The sequence below is a fragment of the Carettochelys insculpta genome, chromosome 7 (genome assembly GCF_033958435.1).
Source record: "Carettochelys insculpta isolate YL-2023 chromosome 7, ASM3395843v1, whole genome shotgun sequence".
Lineage (NCBI taxonomy): Eukaryota > Metazoa > Chordata > Testudines > Carettochelyidae > Carettochelys > Carettochelys insculpta.
Window position 1 is genome coordinate 43,063,864 of NC_134143.1, and position 14,130 is coordinate 43,077,993.

The 14,130-nt window shown below is 42.1% G+C and overlaps 1 protein-coding gene across 1 annotated transcript in view; it reads right to left on the bottom strand.

Annotated features, from left to right (window-relative positions):
- BTAF1 (B-TFIID TATA-box binding protein associated factor 1) overlaps nucleotides 1-14,130 on the bottom strand; it is a 104,141-nt gene that overhangs the window by 65,746 nt on the left and 24,265 nt on the right. Inside the window, exons 5-9 of the mRNA XM_075000416.1 lie at nucleotides 9,840-10,003; nucleotides 9,380-9,516; nucleotides 8,285-8,396; nucleotides 5,241-5,309; nucleotides 2,764-2,853 (exon numbers count right to left, since the gene is read on the bottom strand). Coding sequence (XP_074856517.1) covers nucleotides 2,764-2,853; nucleotides 5,241-5,309; nucleotides 8,285-8,396; nucleotides 9,380-9,516; nucleotides 9,840-10,003 — 572 coding nt within the window. The remainder of the gene's footprint in view (nucleotides 1-2,763; nucleotides 2,854-5,240; nucleotides 5,310-8,284; nucleotides 8,397-9,379; nucleotides 9,517-9,839; nucleotides 10,004-14,130) is intronic.

The following is a 14,130-nucleotide window of genomic DNA, read 5'->3' on the forward strand; positions in this document are numbered from 1 at the left end:
AGCATAACATCCTAACACAAATAAGAAGCAAACTACTTGGACATTTCTGCTTCACTTTTAGAGCAACCAGAAACATCAAAAATCAAGATTCAATTAATTCTAAACTGAAGAAACTACTTAGGCAGTAAGAGGACACTGAAGATATTAACAATCTTTTCCTTCTCTGCACTGGTCAAAGTGTTCGTTATGGGCAATTTGTGACAAACAGCTATAGCAAATGGTATTTTACGTACCCATTTAGTTACCAGGTCCTATTTTGTTACTATATATTCACTTCTCGTGTATTAATAGTTCTAAATGTTATTCATTTTTAGACAATCAATCATAATACTTGCAAACACTGAGTAATGTCCCTTCCATAACATACAAGTCAGTTACTGAACTTTTTAGAAGTGGGTCTGAACACATTTGCAGATGTACATTCAGATGGTCTAAAATAAACCATTAACTATTGTTTTATGCAAGGAATGGAGATTGAATGAAAGCAACTAAACCATCTTCTGCTAATTTCTGTCCTAGTTAAGGTTTTCTCCATCTCTATTTAGATTTAAGCACTGCTCAAAGCAGACAGCTGTTCCCTGCAACTCTCTGCATTGTTGGGGGAAGGAGATCTTCACACGCTGTCCCTGCTACCAGCAAAATCTCTCCACTCCTATCGGCCAGAAACTTCAGATCTCCCACAGAGGCACATGGAACCATCAGCCACTTTGAGCAGTCTGGGGCCGCTAGCAGGAAGGGAAGCCAGCATGAAAGTGCTCTTGGCCAGGAGATGCTCAGGTACACGTGTCTCAGCCAGATCCCGCCTCTGGCACCCTAGCTCCTCCCACACCTCTACTCCCTCCCAGACACGTCACTCCACCTACATCCCTTCCCCAAACCAGATTCCTCTCCTTCACCCAAGACCTCAGAACCCTGCATCCTAATCCTCTGCTTCAGGTCACCATCCAAACCCTCTGCATCCTCCTTCCCCCAGCCCCAGTTCATAACTCCCTCTCAGAGGCTGCCTCCAGACCTACCTCCCTCCCCCATGCCAGAATCCTCTTCTGCACCCATAACCCCTGCTCCAAACTCTTCCTTTCCTCAAACTCCACACCCTCTTCTCCCACCCTGACTCCCATCTGCATCCAACTTCCATCCCACACCCTTCACCCACTCCACAGAAAAGTGCAGCCCTTGACCACTTACCAAATCTTGGAGTGGCCACCCAAAAATTATTGCCTACCCCCAATTTAGACACTGAACAAGATACAAATTCTAAGAGATATTACCAAAAAACACCTTCACCCAATAGCCCCATGCCAATTATCCCCTTCCCACCACAACCCTCAAAAGTAATCATTTTAATACTCATAGAACTTATGAAGGTTTATTTCTACACTTTATTATTTACTTCATGCTTCCCAGTTCTGCCAATGAATTGCAATCTTCACTGGACAAATGAATTTTCAAACAATAATTAAAAGCCATACAATTTAAAGTACCTTCAAAGTATTTAGGTACATGTTCTTCCATCCTTACTCAAAAAGTATTCTGAAACCAGTTCCAATAGTACAAATTCATCTTTGCATAGATACAAAGAGGAGAAATACAGCAATGTCTCAGTTCCACCCCCCTCAAGTAATGGGCCCACAGTTCTGGGAAAGGCAGCTCAACCTGAACATCTATGGGAAAGGTCTCTCTAGGTCACTGTAAAGGTGCAGAATTGCTGAGCTGTAAGTCTCTCTCACATGTTCCCACCCCAAAAGGGGTGGACCCCAATCCTGAACATCCATTACCAACATGGGCTCTTGCAGAGCAAGTGAAGCAGTCAGGTCTGTAACTGCAGTGAAGCATTTATGCCTTCCTTACAGTTCCTTTTGCAGTCAGCTCAATGGGACCGTAGGGCAACTGTGTGTAGAATGGTGGCATAATTTAGCCCTTTGTTGGCTGTGTCTACACTACAAAAATAACTTCAAAATTTCTTACTTCAAAGTACAAGTTCAAAGTACAAAGTTCAAAGCTGAGCGTCTACACACACCCTACTTCAAAGTTAAACTTCACAGCAGGGCACCATTCCATATCCCAGGAATGGAATAAGCACTTTGAAGTTGGGCTCCCTACTTTGAAGTAAAGGAAAATGTGTGTAGACTCTGCTAGCTACTTCGAAGTAGTGCCTAACTTCAAAGTTACCTTCAAAAGTTAGCTCCTATCGCAGACACACCCATTAAGTTTTTAGCGTATCTGACACACTAAAGCACATTTAAGTTGTTTAAAATAAACAAACAAACAGGGACCACCTTTTAAATATTAGTTTAGTAATCCAAAGAAAGTAGATGAAAATCAGCTTTCCTATTCAAAAGCATTATATAAAAAAAAAAACAACTTACTTTATAACCTAAAAGCCATATTTTAGCTAAGTTAGTTTTATTAAATTAACCAAACTACTTCAACACTGTAGAATTTGTCTTGTCACAACTTTGGAACATACTGATACCAATATGTTCTAATGACAAGCCTGATTCTTGACATCCAAGTTTGTACTCTATTAATAGAGGCTCTTGGTTCAAATTTTTTTCAAAAGGTGATTTATATTTTGTCATTAGATACAATTATTAGATCACACCTTTTAGAACCATGACAACTCCTAAATCACACCTATCATATGTGTATTTCAATATTAGTATTGGAAGAGGAGTTCTGCAGGTTGCAAAAGAAGCTGCATTTAAATATTGCTTGGTCTCTGTTTTAATAAGCTGGTTATCACCAGAGAACTTATAATTTTACCTCTTCTTCAGTACTGTCTCCCATTTTGCCACCACTTTTCCCATGCGCTTTAAGTATTTCCCTCAGTGCAGTGCCTGCACCATGCCGAACCTAAAAATTGCAAGAGAGGAGGAAAAAATTAGGCTTGTTTTTAAAATGCTCGGTATCAGCTGAAGTTGGAAAACATTAAACAATATAAATTGTTCTTCCTTTCAGTAACAAGTTCTGAATGCTACAGATAAAGTAGGGGTAAATGTGAATTACTTACACATAATTCTGTTTACCCTAACAATTATGGTACCATTATAAAGGACTTAGGCTCTTAATTATCACTGCCTTTGCACCCACTAGACTCCCCTCAGTTCTTAAATGCATAGGCAGCAACAATTCCTCTACAAATACCAACTACAAATACAGAAAAGTGAATTTCCTCTGTATGACAATTATGAGGGTAAACATAAAACATGAAAAGCACCACAAAGCAACGGAGAGTGTTGATACCAAATAACTCTTTATAAGGATTTTTTTTTTTCTTTCTGTATTTTTAGTGTCAACATTTGAGGGACGACTCTCAGAGCCAGAAGTGCGTAGTTGGAAAGGGGGAAAGCCATTAGGAAAGTTTTCATTGTTAAAAACAACAGAGGAAGAATCCAGAGCCACATGTTATCCCCGAGATGAGCAAATTATACAGTTAGGATCTACCACCAATCTCAAATACAGGCATTAGAGATCAAAAACCAGAACCAAAGAATCTTTCATTAACATTAATGCCAAGTTTTAGAACCAGTACAGTGAGCTATGCAAGCTCTAAGGGTGATTTAGTGGTGGAGATTAAGAGGCACGGATTTTAAATCAATTCACTGGTGGTGGCTTGCAACAGTTAGTCTTCAAGGCTCTGATGGCCTTCATGGTTTGATCAGCTAAAGCAAGAAACAATGAGAAACAAATTCCTCAAAAATACTCTGGCAACTCAGGATGTGACAATATTAATGATTCACTATGATACCACTTGTACATGTAGGTCAGCTCCAATAGCCAAGTACAAAGCTAAGGAACTACGTCAAACACCTTCATTAAGGAGCAGAAGTATTAAGATTTATCTTTTAGATAAATCAGAATAAATATAGTCCCTCAATGATCTGGGAAGCCGTTCGGCCCTAAATTCTCTGAGGCTACGTGAAAAGCAGAGGTGAAGATTCCCAAAGCCTATTTTTAGAGCCCTGAAAATCCGTGGGTATCTTCACCTCATTTTTGTAGATATGGATACAAATTTTGTATACACGTAAGGCTCTTTTTCCTGCCTAATGTATAAATCGTGAATGCACCAACATGTACAGTTCAAAGACTCCCGATTCATATACTTTAAGAGTAGTTGCTCTTGAAGCACTCAAAAGACAGAAACTAAAAGCTTGTATCTGCGAGCAGGGAGAATAAAACACTATAGTCAGATTATATTTACAATTTGCTTTTTGAATCATATAAAAAAGCTAGACACTTAACTATTCAGGTGACGACAAAGAATTAAAAAGTTGCTCTTGTGAACTGAGATATGGTAGTGCCTCGATTTGCACAAGGGTTGCATTTGCGTAAGTCAGGGGCAGCTTTTCTCCCCCAGTGGAATGCATGTTGTACAGCTGAGGAAACAGCAGAAAGGTAAGACCTGAGGTTGGGGAAGTGTGCAGGGGGAGGCAGTTGCGGAGGGTTAAGCCTGGTGGCGGGCTGGGGCTGTAGAAGCAGGCCAAGGGGATTAAGTCTAGGGGGGGTTAGGACTGCAGGGGGGGCAAGAGGTGGAACTGAGCCGGAGCCGTGTATGGGGCAGGGGTGGGAGGTGCAGCCGAACTGGGGTGGGGTACAGGGGTCGAGCTAGAGACACGTGCGTGGCAGGGGGAGGGGTCTGAACTGGGGCTGCGCATGGGTATGGCAAGCTGGAGCCACACATGGAGTAGGGGCTTGAACGAGCTGTACGCAGGGATGGTGAACTGGAGCCATGCTCGGGGGTGGTGGGGAAGGGATTGGGGCAGGCAGAGGAGTTGAGCCAGAGCCATGTGTGAGGGGTGGTGAGCGCAACTTGAAATCATGTATTTCAAGGGTTTACTGTATTACAAAATCTCTCTCCAGAATGCTATGTTGGTGTCTACATTTAGGTTATTCTGAGTAAAATCAGAGGTTTTTTTAAAAGAAAAAAAAATATACCTACCTACCTAAAACATTTAAGCTACTCCACATCAGGGAAAACTAGCAGATGGGGACACCTGTGCCAAGTCCCATTCAATTCAATGGGACTTCAGGATCCACTATCAGAACTCTGGGTGTCTGCAGTGACTCCTAATGGAGTAGGCAGAACTCAGCACAAGTGCAGAGAACTACAACTGTGGATCCTACTTCAGGGACATGTCACAAGCATGCTATGTAAATACATGCCCCAATTTCTAATGGCATCAATTCCTTATTTGTATAAAACAGATATAAGAAGGCTATTTAATATGCATAATTCTTACCTCCCATGATGGGTTAAAAAGATCATTGCATACTTCTTCACAAAAGCTTTCTAAAGGCCATTCATTTGCCTAAAAACAAAAATACATACCCAATGATTCATAAAAAGACTATTTAAAACTAATAAAGTCGATGACTGAGGAAATTTCAAGTTTCATGCTAACAACACACACAGAAATACAAGATACATTACCAACAGTTTATTGCATAAATTGAAGTGTTAGCTACTTGGACCTGTCAGTGTTTTTTTCCTGCTAATGGCTTGTCTACATAGCAGATCAGTTGCACAGCAAGCCAGGATGTGAACACCAGCTTGCCACAGAAAAGACTTCAAGAAAAATTGTCTTCCCACAATTAAGCTGTTTTTAAGAGAAGTATACATTGAAGGAAACTGGCTAAACAAAAGGCTGGGACATCTCAAAGTTAAGGAAACTGTGGCCAATGGGAGCTGATGGAAGTGGTATATAGTGTGTGGAGTGACACGAGGCTGGGGCAAACAGGGAACCTGTCTCAGCCCAACTGCACTGTGGACTGGGAATCACCTGCAGAAAATGTCACCTGGCAGGAGGCCACATCTCAGTCCCTTGCTGGAGCCAGCACCCAATACTCCCTCCTGCACCCCAAGTACCAGTCCTGAGCCCCCTCCCAGATCTAGCATCCCAAACCTCTTCCTGAGCCCCACCCCTCGGAACTAGAACCACATACCCCCTCCTATACTCCAAGCACCTGCCCCAACCCTGAACCACCTGTCAGAGGCAGCACCACATATCTCCTCCTGAACCCCAACCTGCTGCCCCAGCCCAGGGAAAGTGAGTGGTCCCTGTAGCTCCCTGCGCTGGGGCTAGAGGAAGAGGACTTTGTGTGCTGACACCACCCTCAGGAAAAATCTCTCTGCCCTTATATAAGAGCAGAGAGATTTTGCTGCAATGGAGGACAGGGGCAATGGGCAAAGCGAGCTCTCCCCCTTCCCTCCTCAGACAGCAGAGAGAGCCACATGGAACATCTAGCCTCTCTGAGCAGCCTGGAGCCACTGGCAGACAGGAAAGAAGCCTGCCTGACAGTTCTCCTGGCTGGGAGCTTCTTAACTAAGCACCTTCCAGTCAGGGACTGCTTCTGGCGCCCTGCTCCAATGCCCTCCCACATGCTTTACTCCTTCCTGCACCCCTCCCCCCGGTCAGAATAATCTCCTCCAGCCATACCCCACTCCTTGACCCTGCACCCCAATCAGCTGTCTCAGGTCACCACACAAACCCACTGCACCATCCTTCCTCCCTGCCCTATATTATAACCTCCCTCCATCACCCAAACCCCCCTTTCTGGCCCCACACCCTCGATGGCACCCCGGCGTCATGCCCATCCTCCATCCGAGGCCCTGTACTCCAACCATAGAAAAATACAGCCACTGACCACTTACCAAAATCTTGGGAAGGGCCTCCCCATCAAAAATTATTGCCCAGCCCCTCCCCTAGTTTGTAGCATAAAAATACCAACAATCCCATCAGGTTTCAGTTAGATCATATTTAGCTTAAGCCAGCAATTTTAAAAGGCATTGTTTAAAAGGTCCACAGGGAAAAGCATCGTGAGAGACTTCCAAAAATATCAAAGATACAGAACAGATATCAATTTTGAAGAAGATTATGTGACTTCGGATGGAGGAAGGGGTTTTGAAATAGCGATTTACATAAAGTTCAACCCAAAGCTAGATAATAATAACGAGGTTTAGAAGACACTAGCAATCAACAGCCACTCAGTCATCCATTGGGCGGGGGGTGGGGGTGGGGGATGAACAAATTATGACAATGTCATCACCATCTTTTAAATAATATTGGTAGTAAAGTTTGTATTTAGGAGCGAGGCTGTACATCGAACATCTTAACTTTGAAAATCTCATTTTGACAGACATTTAAAATCTTATCAGAATGAAGTCTACTTCAAAAACAATTGAAATGCACTCAGGATGCATTTTCCCATATGTGCTATTTTTCATATCCAAATACAGCTACTCATAATTTTTCCAAGCTTCAATCTTGTCATAATTATGAATTTCTTCAATAAGTTTTTACAATGGAAGAATTAAACTGTATCACAAACTACAAGTTTCAGTCTAAATTAGTTTTAGGAATGTAAAATCCCATTTAATTAGTTAACCAGTTAAATGTTTAACCAGGAGCTTGGCTGTGGAGAAGCAGTCTCCTGAGCTGCTGATGCCACTCCCCACCCCCGACCCCACCCCCCAGGTTTGCTGCAGATGGGGGCTACTGCATTTAGAGTGAAGCTTACCAGTTAAATGTTAACATCGCTAATTGGCATTTCTGAACAAGTTATCTGAGACACAGGGATCATTTATTACCTTTTGTCCTCTAGCCTACCTTTAAAATTTAATACTATAATGGCACCTTAACTTAAGACTACAACTGGTAGCAGTGTTAATCTGCCTGCTCAATAAGCAGCCAAATGGTTCTCAAGAGACAGAGGTCAAACGTTACCACTAATCAATTATAGTGATCTCTTAACCTCAAATGTAGTGTCAGGAAAACACTATGCTCTTGGAGCTGGACATATAAGTAAAAGCTGACCTTTAGATCATGTGGGAGAGTGCAGAGCTTTAGACCCTATGCTTGCAGGTTCCTTCCCTGTTGCCAGCAACCTGGGTCTGTTGGCATTACAATTATTTTGCACTGCAGGGGAATTAGCTCAAATGGTAGAGCACTCACTTTTCAGCAGCAAGGATAGCTCAGTGGTTCAAGCATTGGCTTGCTAGAGCCAGGGCTGTAAGTTCAATCCTTGAGAAGGCCATTTACGAGTTGGGGCAAATAGATGTCAGCTTGGTCCTGCTGAGAAGGCAGGGAACTGGACTACATGACCTCCAGAAGTCCCTTCCAGCTCTAGGAGGTGTGTGTATAAATTCGCTCCTCTCCTATTTATGGTAAATTAATACTAAAATGAGCTGAAGAACTTGGGAGCACAAAACATTTTAAAAAAAATAAGCATAAGTGGCCAACATCATCAAGTTACCAATCCTCTAATAAAAAGGGACACATTGTACCTCTTCTTGTGTATTGTCTACCAAAAGCTTTGGGTCAGTGGCAGGCTGGTTGATGACAACATTTGCTACTTTTCTGCGCTTTTCTTCTGGTTCCCCATCAGTGCTATCATTGCTAAAAAGGAAGGTAAAATAACATCATGTTTGCTCCTCCTACAATGCATAAGGTTTCAAATTGCAATCACCCCCCTAACCCAACTCCTAAGAGCGTCTTGGAAATGTTCCTATAAAATTTTCATTTATGTTCATTCTTTAAATGACTTCAGTAGAAAATGGAAGTCTCTTCTTAACCAACCAATATAAGATGTTGGTTGGCAAGTTAGCAGATAAATATGTTGGAATTTACTCCTCGTACGCAACAAGTACCATGAACTTTGTGATTCAGTGATCTACTCAGTAAAAGCTGACACACAAGAATACTCAATGTCACCCCACTTTTCAATCTCTCCCAGCTATATGAACAGGGATATGTATATATGCACACACAGGTTCCCAGCTCAGGTGTTAACTGATCACAATGCCTGAATTCATAGTAGTTTTTAAATTGAAGCACAAAACAACAGTTCTTATAACTCATGTTTAACTGTTAGGGCTACTGGCAGAGATAATTTGAAAGACAGTCTTACTTCACTGCATAGATTCATTATAATGCTAAAATGGTTAGATTATCTGCGATTAAGGGTACTGCTTATCCTATCACTGTTGCTATTGGATTTTCACTGGAACAGATTTCTGCATTGCAAAAGTAGATATCTGGTGACATTGTAAGAACGTCTCAGATGTCAGTCAGAGCACACAACTGGACAACTGATATTGTGTGAAATAAGACACTTTTAAAGCAATAGGAGGGTGTGGTCAAGTGTACTAACTTCAGAGGACAACAGTAACTATTTAACTAACAACCTAAAGGATAATATTTTAAAGTTATGCAGCAAGAACGATGCATGACTAATTTATGTTTATTGAAATCAATGAAGTGTTATTTCACCTTTCAGTAAAGGGTTCTCAGAACCAAGCCAGAATGGAAAATTTCTGGGCTGGCCTGATACCTTACTACACTACCAGAAAAACTAACAAAGCAAGCAATTGTGACAATACCTCTTCTCATTAGTCTCTACTGTATCCCTGGACCTTTGCTTTGCAAATAGCTTAGCCATTCTTTTAGCTTTATTCTTTTGTCTACTACTCATACCAGCTCGAAATTCTGAATCAATCAACTCAGCAGCCTGAAGAGTCTGAAAAAATAAGAACACATTCAGCGTCAACCTGCCTGTACGTGAAGTTCACCTCCACTCCGCCCCACCCCAAGTAGAAACAAAAACCTCCCCCACACAATTCTCCCATACAACCCAAGTTACTTGAGACCCAGATCAGTAGTCTGGCACCAAATTAAATGTGATTAAAGTTCAACTTATGAAATATAGTGTTTGGAAGAGAGAACAAAATTACAAGTCAAGCTGAGTATTTAAAAATATGCTGATTTACAGTTGCAGAAGCACAAATGAAGCACACCCACTGTACTATTCTTTGCAGTCAACCAGCCCAAGGTTTTACCTACAGGTTGTTTGTTTACAAGTGAAGCTGAAGTAGGACTATAATCCAAATCTTCATCATTAAACAGGTCTTCAGTGTTCATTCCAATTGCAGCTCCCATATCAAGGCCAAGTTTCTTTTGTAACAATTTCCTTTGTCGTGCTATCCTCTCTTTAGGATCAACTTCACCTAAAAAAAAGGTTAGGTTTTAAGCTTCATTTCAAAGACACAAATGTCCAAAAGATTTATTGATAAAGCCTTGATAAAAATTACAGTAAAACTAAAATACTCTAATTTTGGAGAACAAAACAGAATCAGAGGACAACTGTAGTTTGATCACCTGTTAGTGTCACAAATTTTATGATTCCTTTTAACCCAATATATATTAACCCTTATAAAAACATTTGTTTTCGTAATCATATAACTGGCTAATTAAAGTGGCATAAGCTTTCAATAAAAAATTTGTAGAATGCTTTTAAAACTGCGTCCATGAGATTCACTGAATTGCATTATATGCATGGGATCTTAAAATGATACTTTTCTAGATTTTGTGAAAAAGTACTTTGGAGAAAGGGAACAAGTAGCTACCATAGTGCACAGGGGACTCCTCTATCAATAACTGCTCCTTGCTAAATAAAAGTTAATTACTTTGCATACACACCATATTTTTATGGAAAGTTCTTTTTTCCCCCCAAAGAGGGGAAAAAAAAGTCTGAGGAAAAAATGCAAAGTGAGTCATTTCTAATATTCAGAATTTATTTTTTCCAAGTTAAGATAGCTGAAAGAGAGCTATACATCATCTGTGAACATTTTTACTTCCACATCGAAAGTTAAAACCAAGTTGCACTGGGTATGTCATTTTTTAAAATATAAAAAACAAACAGCCCCCCTCAAACTAACAACCCTGCTCATACTGTATCTAAAACCATTCTGTGCTAATTCCTCCTAACTCACAGCTACTGATGGAGAGATGAATTCTGTAGGAGACGGAAGGATGATTTTATGACTGAGTTTAGAACTGGGATCTGGTCAGAATCTAATCCCAGTTCTGACACAAACTTCACGTGTTAAGTTCTCCGAGTCTGATTCATGGGCAATGTGAGGGTGCATAGTAGGCCACCGGCAACCCCCATGTCATTCCCCCTCCCACACACACCATTTCCAATGCATTTAGGGAAAGTCCTGCCCCTCCCCTGCAGCAGCATGGGGTGGAGAGTTGGAGAAAGGGCAAGGCAGGGGCGCACCTTAGAATCCCTACACAGGTGACTTCTGGTTTCATCTGTAAAGTGAAGATACTAGTACTTGACTATTGTTAAAACTGCAAACTTATTTAAAGCTTATGAAGTAGTTGCATCTAGATACAATGACAGTTAGGCACTTCTAGATTAGGCACAAATGAAAGAATTTCAGGGAATTGAATAAGGCCATGAATTACATATAAGCCTAGAAACCTAGTTGGTAAGCTTCGCATGTTTCATTCTATTAATTTCCAGATATAGGATATGGAATCCTAACGCTCCACACACCCTTTCAATGTTCAGTTTAATACATATTTGCCAGCTCCGTCAGAGGAATTTAGATCTATGGATTTAATTATATTCATGCCCATAATCCTGTAAGTGCACAAATTTAAACATGCAATCACAAAACCCAACAAAATAAAAAAGTCAAACAGCACTCAATACCTAGAATAGCCCATTTTCCTTGTATTGGTCCATCCTGAACTCATACAGTGACTCTGCCAAGGCTACAGAGCCATTCTTTATGTTTGTCCAACAGGAGCATAACATTTGATGTACTGTACACCTCAATTCACAGAATATTTATTTTAAATATAGAAACAGAAGTGTAGGGATCTTGGAAGTTTACTTAGACCAGCCCCCAGCGCTCAAAGCAAAAAACTGTGATTTAACTAAACCAGAGATGACTGGTGAGCAAGGAATCCTAAGGGGTTGGGGGGAGCTGACCATGTGACATCCTCCCCCCCCAGTCTGGGGAAGGGCGAGGGTGACCCCCTTCTTTGCCTGTCCTGCCCCCTCCCCACCCATGTTCCACCCTCTCCCCCTGTTTTTCCCCACCCCTTGCTTCTCCGATGCAGGTCAGGGGACTAGTGGGGATGTGGGGGCTGGCACCAGAAGCAGCAGTCCGGCTGCCCCACATGCACTGGTGGGGGAAGCTGAGCAACACAGTCCAGCTTGCCAGGTTCTTTGTCTGCAAACACTACTTCCCACAAGCAAGTGCTCCCCCAAAACAGTGCAGTGGGAAAGCAGTGTGAAATGGGGTCTGGTTTCCCCAGTGCTGTCAGTGTGTTCTGTGGTGGAGGGGAGGGGTGTTAACCCTGGTGGTCCCAGCCCCCACCCAGTTCTCCCAAACATCCAGGGACTCTGGGCCCACCAGCTGTTGGTTGGTCCTTTGCCCCACTGGCCAATATCATCAGGAGGAAGAACTATGTTCCTCCAATGCACTGCCCTTGAAAGTGATCATTTAACCCAGGCGATGAAACCTGTAGATTGGGACACTGCCACTGACTTCTCTGCAGCTCCCATCCCCACTGCTGCTGAAACAGCAGAACTAAATTTAACTGGTTTAAACAACCGGTGGGAGGGAGCTGGCTGTTAAACCAACTGAATTCAATTCCATTATTTCAGCAGTGGCAGGGCAGGGAGTTGCAGAGTGCCTCTCACTTGCCATGCTACCAGAGCGGCCACTCCCCTCCAGTGGGCATGGCTTGGTTCACTCTTGCCAGCAGAGCAACTCCACACCAGCCTTCCTTCTGCTGGGTGCACATGACCACCCAGCGTAGCCAGCACCATGGATGGGTTAGTCCCAGGGGGCAATTTGGGACTGAGGTGGTTTAATCCTGGGGTTGAAGGGGGTTATAGCCTGGGCATGGAGGGTCAATGTCAACATTGCTCCTTCCTGTTTGAAGAGCCTATACCCAGGCACAGCATTTTCCTTGTCCTCATTTGCTCTCCAATCCAGAAGGAAAAGTAACAAACTTTCTAAATAGGTACAAATCATTGTGTGCGCACTGTCCTTAAAACAGGGGCCACAGAAATATGCTTTGATGTTGTTATTTATTAAGGACCGTCTCATATTCATGTGGATGGAGGCTCCAAGTATTGATTTTGTAACTCAATTTGAAAAAGTTATTATTCTCGCTATTTTGGTTGCAGACCCCTCATCTAACCTATTCTTAAAAACCTCAAATGAATGGAGGTTCTACAATCTCCCTAGTAAATTTGTTCCTGTGCTTAACCGCTGTCCAATCTAAACTTCCCTTGCAGAAATTTAAGCCCTTTTCCTGTTGTCCTATCCTCAGAAGTTAGTAAGAACAATTTGTAACCCTTCTCCTTGAAATAACTTCTCATGTACTTGAAAAATTATTCTCTCTGCCCAGTCTTTTTTTCCTCCAAACTAAACAGACCCATTTTTTCAAAACTTCCCTCAAACGTCATGTTTTCTAGACCTTTAATGATTTTTGTGGCTTTCCTCTAGACTATCTCCAACTTGGCCACATCTTTCCTGAAGTGTGGTGCCCAGAACTAGGCACAATACTCCAGCTGAGGCCTAAACAGCATGGAGCAGAATGGAAGAATGACTTAGTGGGTCTTGCCTCCAACACTCATGCTAGTCTACCCCTATAATGATGTTTGCCCCCCGTTTTTTTTTTTTGCAATAGCATCACTGTTGACTCAGTCTGTGATCTGATCCACTATAACCTTCAGCTCCCTTCTCCACAGTATTCTGTTCTGAATAGTCATTTCCTATTCTGTATATGTGAAACTGATTGTTCCTTTCTAAGTGGAATAATTGGCATTTGTCCTTATTGAATTTCGTCCTCTTTACTGCAGAGCAGTCCTCCAGTTTGTACATATACTCCAAAGCACTTGCCAGCCCCTCCCAGCTTGGCATTAGATGCAGACTTTGAAAGTGTACTCTCTCTGCCATTATCTAAATTGTGTATGACACAATACTGAACAGAACAAGACCAAGGACCAACCTTTGGTTTCTACTGTAAGGACACAAAGCTGATAGCTGAAAATCCTATAGAAATTAATCCACAAATGAAACCACAGCTACAATTCACTTCCATTCACAAAAATATTAACATTCACTATGTACATAAATTTTCTCAAAATGGATATTAAATTACTTCAAAACATGGTTTCCCCCCACTTCATTCCCCCTACTCCAAGAAAGAGCTGCCCTTTGCTTCCAGCTCTGAGCCCGTTATTTTACATGGGTGGCCCAGCGCAGCTAATATTAAAAGCAGGCTGCCGGCAAAGACCCACGTGGCACTAGCTACCTCCTGC